The sequence below is a fragment of the Neovison vison genome, chromosome X, assembly GCF_020171115.1.
Source record: "Neovison vison isolate M4711 chromosome X, ASM_NN_V1, whole genome shotgun sequence".
Lineage (NCBI taxonomy): Eukaryota > Metazoa > Chordata > Mammalia > Carnivora > Mustelidae > Neogale > Neogale vison.
The window spans coordinates 100,055,945-100,068,043 of NC_058105.1; the positions used below are offsets into that span (position 1 = coordinate 100,055,945).

A 12,099-nucleotide genomic window follows, 5' to 3' on the forward strand; every position below is an offset into this window, starting at 1 on the left:
CACCTAAAGGAGCTGAAGAAAGAACAGCAAAGAAAGCCTAAACCCACCAGGAAAAGAGAGATCGTAAAGATCAGAGCAGAAATCAATGAAATAGAAACCAAAAGAATAGTAGAACAGATCAATGAAACTAGGAGCTGGTTCCTTGAAAGAATTAGTAAGATTAATAAACCCCTGGACAGACTTATCAAAAAGAAAAGAGAAAGGACCCAAATTAATAAAATCATGAATGAAAGAGGAGAGATCACAACCAATACCAAAGAAAAACAATTGGAAGAACAGATAAGGGGTGCCTTGGTGGCTCAGTGGGTTGGGCCTCTTCCTTCAGCTCGGGTCATTATCTCAGGGTCTTGGGACTGAGTCTTGAGTTGGGCTCTCTGCTCAGCAAGGAGCCTGTATCCCCCCGCCTCTGCTTGTGTCTCTGTCTACTTATGATCTCCCACTCTCTGTCAAATAAATAAATAAAATCTTAAAAAAAAAAGAACATATTATGAGCAAGTATACATCAGCAAATTTGAAAATCTGGAAGAAATGGATGTGTTTCTAGAGACATATAAACTACCAAAACTGAACCAGGAAGGAATAAAAAACCTGAACAGACCCATAACCCATAAGAAAATTGAAGCAGTCATCAAAAATCTCCCAACAAACAAGAGCTGAGGGCCAGATGGCTTCCAGGGAAGTTCTATCAAACATTAGATGAAGTATTAATACCTATTCTCCAAAGTATTCCAAAACATAGAAATGGAAGGAAAAGTTCCAAACTCATTTTATAGGCCAGCATTACCTTGATCCTAAAACCAAAGACCTCATCAAACAAGAGAATTACAGACAATATCTTTAATGAACATGGATGCAAAAATTCTCACCAAAATACTAGCCAATAAGATACAACAATACATTAAAAGGATTATTCATCATGACCAAGTGGGACTTATTCCTAGGCTGAAAGGTTGGTTCAACATCTGTAAATCAATCAGTGTGATATAATACATTAATAAAAGAAAGAACAAAAACCATATGATACTCTCAATACATGCTGAAAAACCATTTGACAAAGTACAGCATCCTCTCTTGATCAAAATTCTTCCAAGTGTAGGGATAGAGAGTACATACCTCAGTATCAAAAAAAAAAATCTATGAAAAACCCACAGCAAATATCATTCTCACTGGGGAAAAACTGAGTTTTTCTCCTAAGGTCAGGAACACAGCAGGGCTGTCCACTGTTACCTCTGCTATTCAACATAGTACTAGAAGTCCTAGCCTCGGCAATCAGACAACAAAAAGAAATAAAAGGCATTCGAATTGACATAGAAGAAGTCAAACTCTCACTCCTTGCAGATGATATGATACTTTATGTGAGAAACCAAAAGACTCTGCTCCAAAACTGCTAGAACTCATACAGGAATTCAGTAAACTGTCAGGATATAAAATCCAAGCACAGAAATCAATTGCATTTCTATGTACCAACAGCAAGACAGAAGAAAGAGAAATTAAGTAGTCAATCCCATTCATAATTGCACCCAAGATTTCTTTAATAAATCTTTAATAGATTTCTACAAAGAAATCTATTAAAGATTCTGCGTAAAGAGGCAAATAATCTTTACTCAGAAAACTATAAAGTACTCATGAAAGAAATTGAGGAAAACATACTCATTGGATTAGAAGAACAAATATTGTGAAAATGTCTATGCTACTACAACAATCTACACATTTAATGCAATCCCTATCAAAATATCATCTACTTTTTTCAAAGAAATGGAACAAATAATCCTAAAATTAATATGGAAGCAGAAAAGACCCTGAATCACCAGGGGAATGTTGAAAAAGAAAACCAAAGTCGGCAGCATCAGAATTCCAGACTTTAAGCTCTATTACAAAGCTTTCATCATCAAGACAGTATGGTACTGGCACAAAAAAGGAATTCAGCAAATTCCTATCTATGTTCCACATAAATCAGTGGCATAGAGAGCCCAGAAATGAACCCTCAACTCTATGGTCAAATCACCTTCAACAAAGCAGGAAAGAATGTTCAATGGAAAAAAGACTATCTCTTCAATAAATGGTGGCGGGAAAATTGGACAGCCACATGTGGAAGAATGAAACTGGATCATTTCCTTATACTGCACATGAAAACAGACTAAAAATGGATGAAAGACCTCAAGGTGAGAATCAATCCAAATCCTTGAGAACATAGGCAGCAACCTCTTCCACCTCAGCCACAGCAAATTCTTCCTAGAAACATCGCCAAAGGCAAGGGAAACAAGGGCAAAAATAAACTATTGAGACTTCATCCAAATAAAAAGGTTTTGCACAGCAAAGGAAACAGTCAACAAAACCAAAAGACAAACAACAGAATGGGAGAAGATATTTGCAAATGACATATCAGATAAAGGGCTAGTATCTAAAATCTATAAAGAACATATCAAACTCAACACCCAAAGAACAAATAATCCAATCAAGAAATGGGCAGAAGACAAGAACAGATATTTCTGCAAAGACATCCAAATGGCCAACAGATACATGATAAAGTGCACAACATCACTTGTCATCAGAGAAATACAAATCAAAGCCACAATGAGATACCACCTCATACCAGTCAGAATGGATAAAATTAACCAGTCTGGAAATGACAGATGTTGGCAAGGATGCAGAGAAAGGGGAACCCTCCTACAGTGCTGGTGGGAATGCAAGCTGATGCAGCCACTCTGGAAAACAGCAAGGAGGTTCCTCAAAAAAGATGGAAATAGAGCTACCCTACAAACCAGCAATCATAGTACTGGGTATTTACCCTAAAGATACAAATGTAATGATCTGAAGGGGCACGTGCACCTGAATGTTTATAGCAGCAATGTCCACAACAGCCAAACTATGGAAAGAGCCTAGATGTCCTCTGACAGATGAATGGATAAAGAAAATGTGGTGTACACACACACACACACACACATACAGAGGAATAGTATGTAGACATAAAAAAAAAAAAACAACAACAAAATCTTGGTCACTGGCAACAACATGGATGGAACTAGAGGGTATTATGCTAAGTGAAATAGGTCAATCAGAGAAAGACAATTATCATATGATCTCTCTGATATGAAGAATTTGAGAGGCAGTGAGGGGGGTCATGGGGGAAAGGGAGAGAAAAATGACACAAGATGGGACAGGAGAGAGAAAAACTGTAAGAGACTCTTAATCTCAGGAAACAAACTGAGGGCTGCTGGAGGGGAGGGGGTAAGAGGAATGGGGTAGCTGGGTGATGGACACTGGGGAAGGTATATGCTATGGAGAGTGCTGTAAATTGTGTAATACTGATGTTTCACAGACCTGTACCCCTGAAACAAATAATACACTATATGTTAATAAAAAAATTTTAACAGACACACACACAGAAACAAATATAAGATAATTAAGTATAAACCTAACCAAAAAGGTAAGAGATCTGTACTCTAGAAACTACAGAATACTTATGAAAGAAATTGAGGAAAACGCAAAGAGATGGAAAAACATTCCATGCTCAGGGATAGGAAGCATAAAGACTGTTAAAATGACTATGCTGCTCAGAGTAATCTACACATTCAATGGAATACCTATCAAAATGCCATCAACACTTTTTGACCAAACTGGAACAAATAATCCTAAAATGTGTATGGAGCCAGAAAAGTCCCCTAATCACTAGGGGAATGTTGAAAAAGAAAGCCCAAGTTGGGGGCATCAAAATGCCTGACTTCAAGCTGTATTACAAAACTGCAATCATCAAGACAGCATGGTACTGGCATAAAAACAGACACCTAAATCAATGGAACAGAACAGAGAGTCCAGAAATGAATCCTCAACTCTATGGTCAACTGATCTTCTACAAAGCAGGAAAGAATATCCAATGGAAAAAAGATAGTCTCTTCAATAAATGAGGCTGGGAAAATCGAATAGCCACATGCAGAAGAATGAAGCTGGACCATACACAAAGATAAACTCAAAATGGATGAAAGTCCTAAATGCGAGACAGGAATCCACCAGAATTCTAAAGGAGAACACAGGTTAATAACCTCTTGGACCTCAGCCACAGCAACTTCAGGTAAGCTACATCTCTAAAAGCAAGGGAAACAAAAGCAAAAATGAACTTTTTGGACTTCATCAAGATAAAGTGATCTCGGGGTCCTGGGATCGAGTCCCGCATCGGGCTCTCTGCTCGGCGGGGAGCCTGCTTCCTCCTCTCTCTCTGCCTGCCTCTCTGCCTGCTTGTGGTCTCTCTCTGTCAAATAAAAAAAAAAAAAAAAAATCTTTAACAAAAAAAAAAAAAAAAAAAAAGATAAAAAGCTTTTGCACAGCGAAGGAAAGAGTCAACGAAACCAAAAGGTAACCTACAGAATGACTTATCAGATAAAGGGCTGGCATCCAAGATCTATAAAGAACTTCTCAAACTCAACAACCAAAAAATAAATAATCTACTCAGGAAATGGATAGAAGACATGTGGAGACATTTCTCCAAAGACATACAAATGGCCAACAGACACATTAAAAATGCTCCACATCACTTGCCATCAGGGAAATACAAATCAAAACCACAATGAGATACCACCTCAAATCAGTTAGAATGGCTAAAATTGACAAGACAGGGAACAACAAATGCTGGCAAAGATGTGGAGAAAGGGGAACCCTCTTACACTGTTGGTGGGAATAGAGATGGTACAGCCACTCTGGAAAATAGTAGGAAGGTTCCCCAAGATGTTAAAAATAGAGCTACGCTATGACCTAGCAATTACATTACTGGGTATTAACCACAAAGATACAGATGCAGTGAAAAGAAGGGGCACCTGTACCCCAGTGTTCATAGCAACAATGGCCACAATAGTCAAACTGTGGAAGGATCTGAGATGTCCTTCAATAGACAAATGGATAAAGAAGATGTGATTCACATGTTCACATGTATAATGGAATATTACTGAGCCATCAGAAGGGATTAATACCTACCATTTGCATAGACATGGATGGAACTGGAGGGTATTATGCTAAGTGAAATAAGTCAGAGAAAGACAATTATCATAGAATTTTACTCATATGTGGAATATAAGGAATAGAGCAGAGGACCATAGGGGAAGGGAGGGAAAACTGAATGGGAAGATACCAGAGAAGGAGACATACCATGAGAGACCTTTAACTCCAGGAAACAAACTGAGGGTTGCAGAAGGGAGGTGATTGGGGGGATGGGATAATTGGGGGATGGGTATTAAGGTCACGTGATCTGATGAGTACTAGGTGTTATACACAACCAAGAAATCAATGAACACTACACCAAAAACTAACGGTGTACTATATGTTGGCTAACTGAACTTAAATAAAATAAATTTTTAAAAAAGAAAATGTGGTATATACTCACAATGGAATATTTAGTCATAAAAAAGAAAGGGGGGCACCTGGGTGGCTCAGTGGGTTAAAGCCTCTGCCTTTGGCTCAGGTCATGATCCTGGGGTTCTGGGATCGAGCCCTGCATCAGGCTCTCTGCTCAGCAGGGAGCCTTCCCACCCCATGCTCCCACCCCACCTGTGATCTCTTTCTGTCAGATAAACAAATAAAATCTTAAAAAAAAAAGAAAAAAAGAATTCTGTTACTTATGGTAACATGAAAGAATCCAGAGGACACTATGCTAAATAAAATAAACCAGACACAGTAAGGCAAGTATTTTATGATTTCAATTATACGTGGAATCTAAAAAAGTAAAACCCATGCAACCTGAGAGTAGAATGATAATTGCCATGGAAGAGGGATAGGGGAAATGAGGAGATGTTGGATCGTAAATGTTCTCACCACACACACACACACACACACACACGCATAAAATGGCAACTATGTGAGGTAATGGATGTGCTATTTAACTTGATTCTGGTAATCATTTCACATTGTATACATATAATCATCATATTGTATGATGATTACAATGTACAAAAATTACATTTTACAAACTAAATAGAATTTTTATTTGCCAATCATACCTAATGAAGCTAGAAAAAATATGAAAAGAAGAAATTAATATTTATGGAATATGTGATATATAGCCACCTACCTGTATGTCCATGTCAAAGCCAATTTCACGAAGTACATTCACAATAATCAGGCAATTGTGCAGATACTGTTCAGAACTTTTTGGTTGTGTGTACATTTTTTCAAAATGAGACTCAATCTTGAAAAGAGAATAATCAAATCTTTTAGTAAAGGAATAAAAATTACTACTTTTTAACTGTTCTCTTTAGTTCATCAAAGAATCATTTAAGTGTTAACATCTGTCAGTAGTAGATTATTACAATCAGAATACCAGAATAAACAAAAAGGGAATGCTGGTCATTCAGATTCAGATGTGATTTAAATTAAAACACTGAAAAGAATCTCTTTATAAAAAATACTTTGAATTTTAATTACTAAGTTCTTTCAAATAATAAGACCATTCCTTATAAAAAAAGACTCTTACCAAAAACGGACAATAGGCTCCCAACTGGGTTGCAAAAACAAGGCCATCTAAAAGGTCTTTGTCAAAATTTACTATCCATCTCTCAGAGGGAATAACTCCTGTTCCAAAAAAGAGTAAGTATAACATTAGTTTTATTTTTCTAAAAAAGTTACCTTATGGTATCTGTCTGAATGTATTCTGATATTGTCACTATGTAATACAGAAAGTATTTTAAATTGACAGACATTATAGAAAAAAAAATGCTTTTAAAATCATTCTTATTGTGGAGACATTTAGTGCCCAGTTCAAATGTGAAGGAAAACAGAACATATGCCTGGCTTTATTCCCCTGGTTTTCAAGGACACTGATCCTTGATAGGCTTTCTTCCAAAGTGACATACAAAAGAACAAAGCAATGATCTATAATTTTCTATTCCTTGAAAGGAAAATGGATTGATGAATAACGGACGATGACAAAAATGAAAAAAAAAAGAGAGAAAAAAAGGAAAAAGGATGTCTTATGGAATTTCAACAATAGTCAAAAAAATTTTTTTACTTTCCTTGGAAAAGAAAAAACATATTATTTTGGAAATAAAAACAAAATTTAAACCTCCAAACAATCATAAGAGAATATTATGAAAACTATATGCCAAAAAATTGGGTTATCTAGAAGAAATGGATAAATTCCTAGAAACCTAGAAACCACTAAAACTGAATCAGGAAAAACAGAAAATTTGAACAGACTGATAACCTGCAAAGAAACTGAATCACTAATCAGAAAATTCCCAATGAAAAAAAGTCCAGGATCAGAGGGCTTCACAGGTGAATTCCACCAAACATTTAAAGAAGAGTTTAATACCTAGTCTTCGCAAACTATTCGAAGAAATAAAAAAGGAAGGAAAACTTCCAGATTTATTCTATGAGGCCAGCATTACCCTAATAGCAAACCAGAAAAAGACACCACTGAAAAAAGGAAATACAGGCCAATATCTCCAATAAACACAGATGCAAAAATACTCAATAAAATAGTAGCAAACCAAAGATAACAGTACATTAAAGAAATCATTCATCACAATCCAGTGGGGTTCATTCCTGGGTTCCAAGGGTGGTTCAGTATTTTTTTTTTCTTAAAGATGTTATTTATTTATTTATTTGACAGAGAGAGAGAGAGAGAGATATCACAAGTAGGCAGAGGGGCAGACAGAGAGAGGGGGAAGCAGGCTCCCTGCTGAACTGAGAGCCCGATGCGGGGCTCAATCTCAGGACCTTGAGACCATGACCTGAGCCAAAGGCAGAGGCTTTGACCCACTGAACCACCCAGGTGCCCCGTGGTTCAGTATTCTCAAACCAATCAATGTGATAGGTCACATCAATAAGTGAAAGGCTAAGAACCATATGATCCTTTCAATAGATGCAGAAAAAGCATCTGACAAAGTACAACATCCATTCATGATGAAAACCCTCAACAAGGTAGGTTTAGAGGAAACATACACCAACATAATAAAGGCCATCTATGAAAAACCTAGAGCTAACATGATCCTTAATGGGGAAAAAAGGAGAGCTTCTCCCCAAAGGTGAGGAATAAGACAATGATATCCACTCTCACCACTTGTACTTAACATAGTACTGGAAGTCCTAGCCGTAGCAATCAGACAACAAAAAGAAATAAAAAGGAATCAGTAAGAAAGAAGTAAAATTATCCTTGCAGATGTCATGATACTATATATAGAAAACCCAAAAGACTCTACCAAAAAAACCTGTTAGAACTGATAAGTGAATTCAGTAAATTTGTAGGATACATAATCAATCTAAAGAAATCTGTTGCATTTCTATAAACCAATAATGAAGTAGCAGACAGAAAAATTAAGGCATCAGTCTGATTTATAATTGCACCAAAAATAAACTACCCAAGAATAAATGAGTCCAAAGAGGTAAAAGACTTTTTCCTCTGAAAACTATAAAACACTGATGAAAGTAATCTAAGATGACACAAAGAAATAGAAAGACATTCCATGCCCAAGGACTGGAAGAACAAATGTGGTTAAAATCTCTATACTAGCCAAAGCAACCTATACATTTAATGCAATCCATATCAAAATACCAACAGCATTTTCCAGAGTAGAACAAGCAATCCTAAATAAAACCACAAAAGACCCAAAAAGCTAAAGTAATCTTGAAAAAGAAAAGCAAACCTGAAGGCATCACAATTCTGAACTTCAAGTTATATTACAAAGTTGCAATTATCAACACAGTATGGTACTGGCACAAAGAGAGACACACAGATCAATGGAACAGAACAGAAAACCCAGAAATAAACCTGTAACTACTTGGCCAGTTAATCTTGGACAAAGAAGGAAATAACATCCAATTATGGTATTGGAAAACTGGTTAGCAACATGCAAAAGAAGGAAACTGGATGACTTTCTTACTCCATACATAAAAACAAATTCAAAATGGATTGAAGACCTACATGTGAGACCTGAAGCCACAAAAATCCTAGAAGAGAACGCAGGCAGTAATCTCTTTGACACCGACCATAGCAATATCTTTCTAGATATGTCTCCTGAGGCAAAGGAAACAAAAGCCAAAATAAACTACTGGAACTACATCAAAATAAAAAGCTTCTGCACAACAAAGGAAACTATCAATAAAACCAAAAGCAACCTACTTCATGGAAGAAGATATTTTCAAATGACATATCTGATAAAAGGTTAGTATCCAAAATATACAAAGAACTTATAAAACTCAACACCCAAAAGGCAAATAATCCAATTGAAAAAATGGGCAGAAGGCATGAATAGATATTTATCCAAAGAAGACATATGGATGACCAACAGACACATTTAAAAGATGTTCATCATCGCCCCCCATCAGGGAAATGCAAATCAAAACTACAATAATACATACCTGTCAGAATGGCTAAAACCACTAACACAAGAAACAGTTTTGGCCAATGACGTGGAAAAAAAGGAATGCTTTTGCACTGATGGTGGGAATGCAAACTGGTGCAGCCACTGTGGAAAACAGTAGAGTTTCCTCAAAAAGTTAAAAATAGAACTACCCTAAGATCCAGAATTTGCATTACTGGGCGTTTACCCAAAGAATACAAAAGCACTAATCCAAAGGGACACGTGTACCCCCACATTTATAGCAGCAATACATGCAATAGGCAAAATAAGGAAGCAGCCCTAGTGTCCATCCATTGATGAATGGACACAGAAGATGTGGTATATATACACAATGGAATTTTATTCAGCCATGAAAAAAGAATGAAATTTTGTCATTTGCAACAGTGTGGATGGAGAAGCAGAGTATGAGGCTGAACAAAATAGGTCAGTCAGAGAGGGATGGGTACTTGCAATTTCACTAATACGTGGAATCTGAGAAATGAATGTACAAAGGGGAAAAAAAGAGAGACAAACCAAGAGGCAGATTCTTGATCACAGAGAACAAATTGGTGGTTGTTGGCGGTGGGGAGGCAGGGGTTAAGGTAAATAGGTGATGGGGATTAAGGAGAGCACGTGTGATGCATACTTGGTAATGTATGGAAGTGCTGAATTGCTACGCTGTACACCTGAAACTGTAACACTGTATGTTAACTGGAATTAAAATAAAAACTTAAAAAGAAATCAAAACCAGAAAGAAAAAACAACAAAACTTTCCAAAAGAGCCTAAATTCTTAAAGGTGTGAGATGATGTCTTATCTGAAAACAAGGGTAAAATTGGTGATCTGCATAAATCCCCTCAAAAGGCTCTCATTTTCTGTAAACAAGAAACTATGACAGGATATGTTCATGATATGTATATTAACTTCACAAATCAAGACTTCTTTACATCTAGAGCACCCGGGCAGCTCAATCAGTTAAGCATGCAACTCTTGATTTTGCCTCAGATCATGATCTCAGGCTGTGAGATTCAGCCCCATGTTGGGCTCCATCCTGGGTGTGGAGCCTGCTTGAGAGATTCTCTCTCTCTCCCTGTGCCCCTATTCCTACCCTTCACCCTCTGCTCACATGTGCTCACGGGCACACACTCTCCTCCGTGCTCTCTCTAAAAATAAAAAAGATTGCTTTACATCTGGTACTGGAAGACTAATTTCTCTGGAACCACAGACATCCTAGATACTTCACAAAAACAGTACCTGGTATTTATTCATCTGAGATGCTACAACATCGAAAATTCTATAGAATCTCTACAGCCTAATATTGCAAAATCAGCCTAGCAAACAAAGATCCCTAGAAATTTTCAACTAATACATAGCAACAACATTTTGGACTGTATATTTCAAAGTACTTTTTGCTGGTAAAAACCTGTAAATAACTATATCTGATATATGATGTGATACAATCAAAGTAATGAGTTCAAAATGCACATTTCTGGTGGGCTGGATGTTTATAAGCTAAATGTGCTTCTCTTAATGTATATGTGCCACCTCTGGCTTTTAATAAAAGGAAAGGGTCTCAGTTTTGTAGCCAATAAGAACTGTAAGCAATTCTAACTTTAATCTAAAAAAGGCAATTTACTAGGCTTTCATGTTGATAGTGAATCAGACAGTATTTGTTATAGACTATGATCTCTAAACATCCCAATGTCATCTTGTATCATTAAAGAGACAGAAATTCCCCTAAACATGCTTATCATCTTGTTGAGGATCACACCCACAACAGGAAAACAACTAATGAAAAACCTCCTAACTAGAAGCTGATAGATAGATTACAATATAACAATAAGTCTTATGCGTTTACTTCCAACTCCACCAACTGCAATCCAGCACAGGACACATTATGACCTACCCACTTTTCCTTATTTCTAACTTAGCTCTTCAGTACAGAAAAAACTGGTTCTCATTACCTACAACATATTTACTTATTTGTTAAACCTTAGTATACATTTAAAGCAATTTCAGAATTGCAAACCCATACCCTGGCAAGAAACTAGAGTAACATGTGCATGCACCAATCCTTTTATCTTTAGGTCTACCGTATGCAGTCATGATTGTTTTTACAAGATAATTTAGGTAGCAGCCTTCCTGTCCATTATATTCAGTGAGGTTGTCAAACACCAGCAATGCAGTTAGATTCATTTGTCACAGCCCGCATTCCATCCTGAATTACTTCCATGTCTTAGCTGATTAAAAAAATATATATGCACTAACATTCATTCTGTGTTGTATGCTTCCAGGACTTTGAGAGGTACATTTTCATGTATTTATCACACTTCCTTCCAGAGAAGTTTCATCACCCCCCAAATTCCCATTTGTATTGTAGAATCAACTTACAGATATCTACCAAAAAAAAAAAAATGAAGTAGGATTTTTCCCTAGGGTTATATTGAATCTATAGATCAATTTGGCAATATTGACAATAAAATATCTTACTCTTATGTCTTCCACTTCCACGTGCATGGTATATTTCTCTATTTACTTGGTTCTCTTTGATTTCTTTCTTCAGTGTTTCATAATGTTCAGTATGTATATCCTGCACATATTTTGTTGGGTTCATACTTCAGCATTTTATTCTAAGTTGCTATGATAAATTATATATTTTAATTACATATTCCAATTGTTTACTGCCATTATAAAACAGAATTTTTTAAATACTGATTTTTTAAAGATTTTATTTGATTATTTGACACACACAGAGAGATTACAAGTAGGTAGAGAGG

At 36.4% G+C, this 12,099-nt stretch overlaps 1 protein-coding gene across 1 annotated transcript in view; it reads right to left on the reverse strand.

The window, feature by feature from the left end:
* CFAP47 (cilia and flagella associated protein 47) overlaps positions 1-12,099 on the reverse strand; it is a 515,984-nt gene that overhangs the window by 272,663 nt on the left and 231,222 nt on the right. Inside the window, exons 35-36 of the mRNA XM_044235156.1 lie at positions 6,458-6,555; positions 6,056-6,172 (exon numbers count right to left, since the gene is read on the reverse strand). Coding sequence (XP_044091091.1) covers positions 6,056-6,172; positions 6,458-6,555 — 215 coding nt within the window. The remainder of the gene's footprint in view (positions 1-6,055; positions 6,173-6,457; positions 6,556-12,099) is intronic.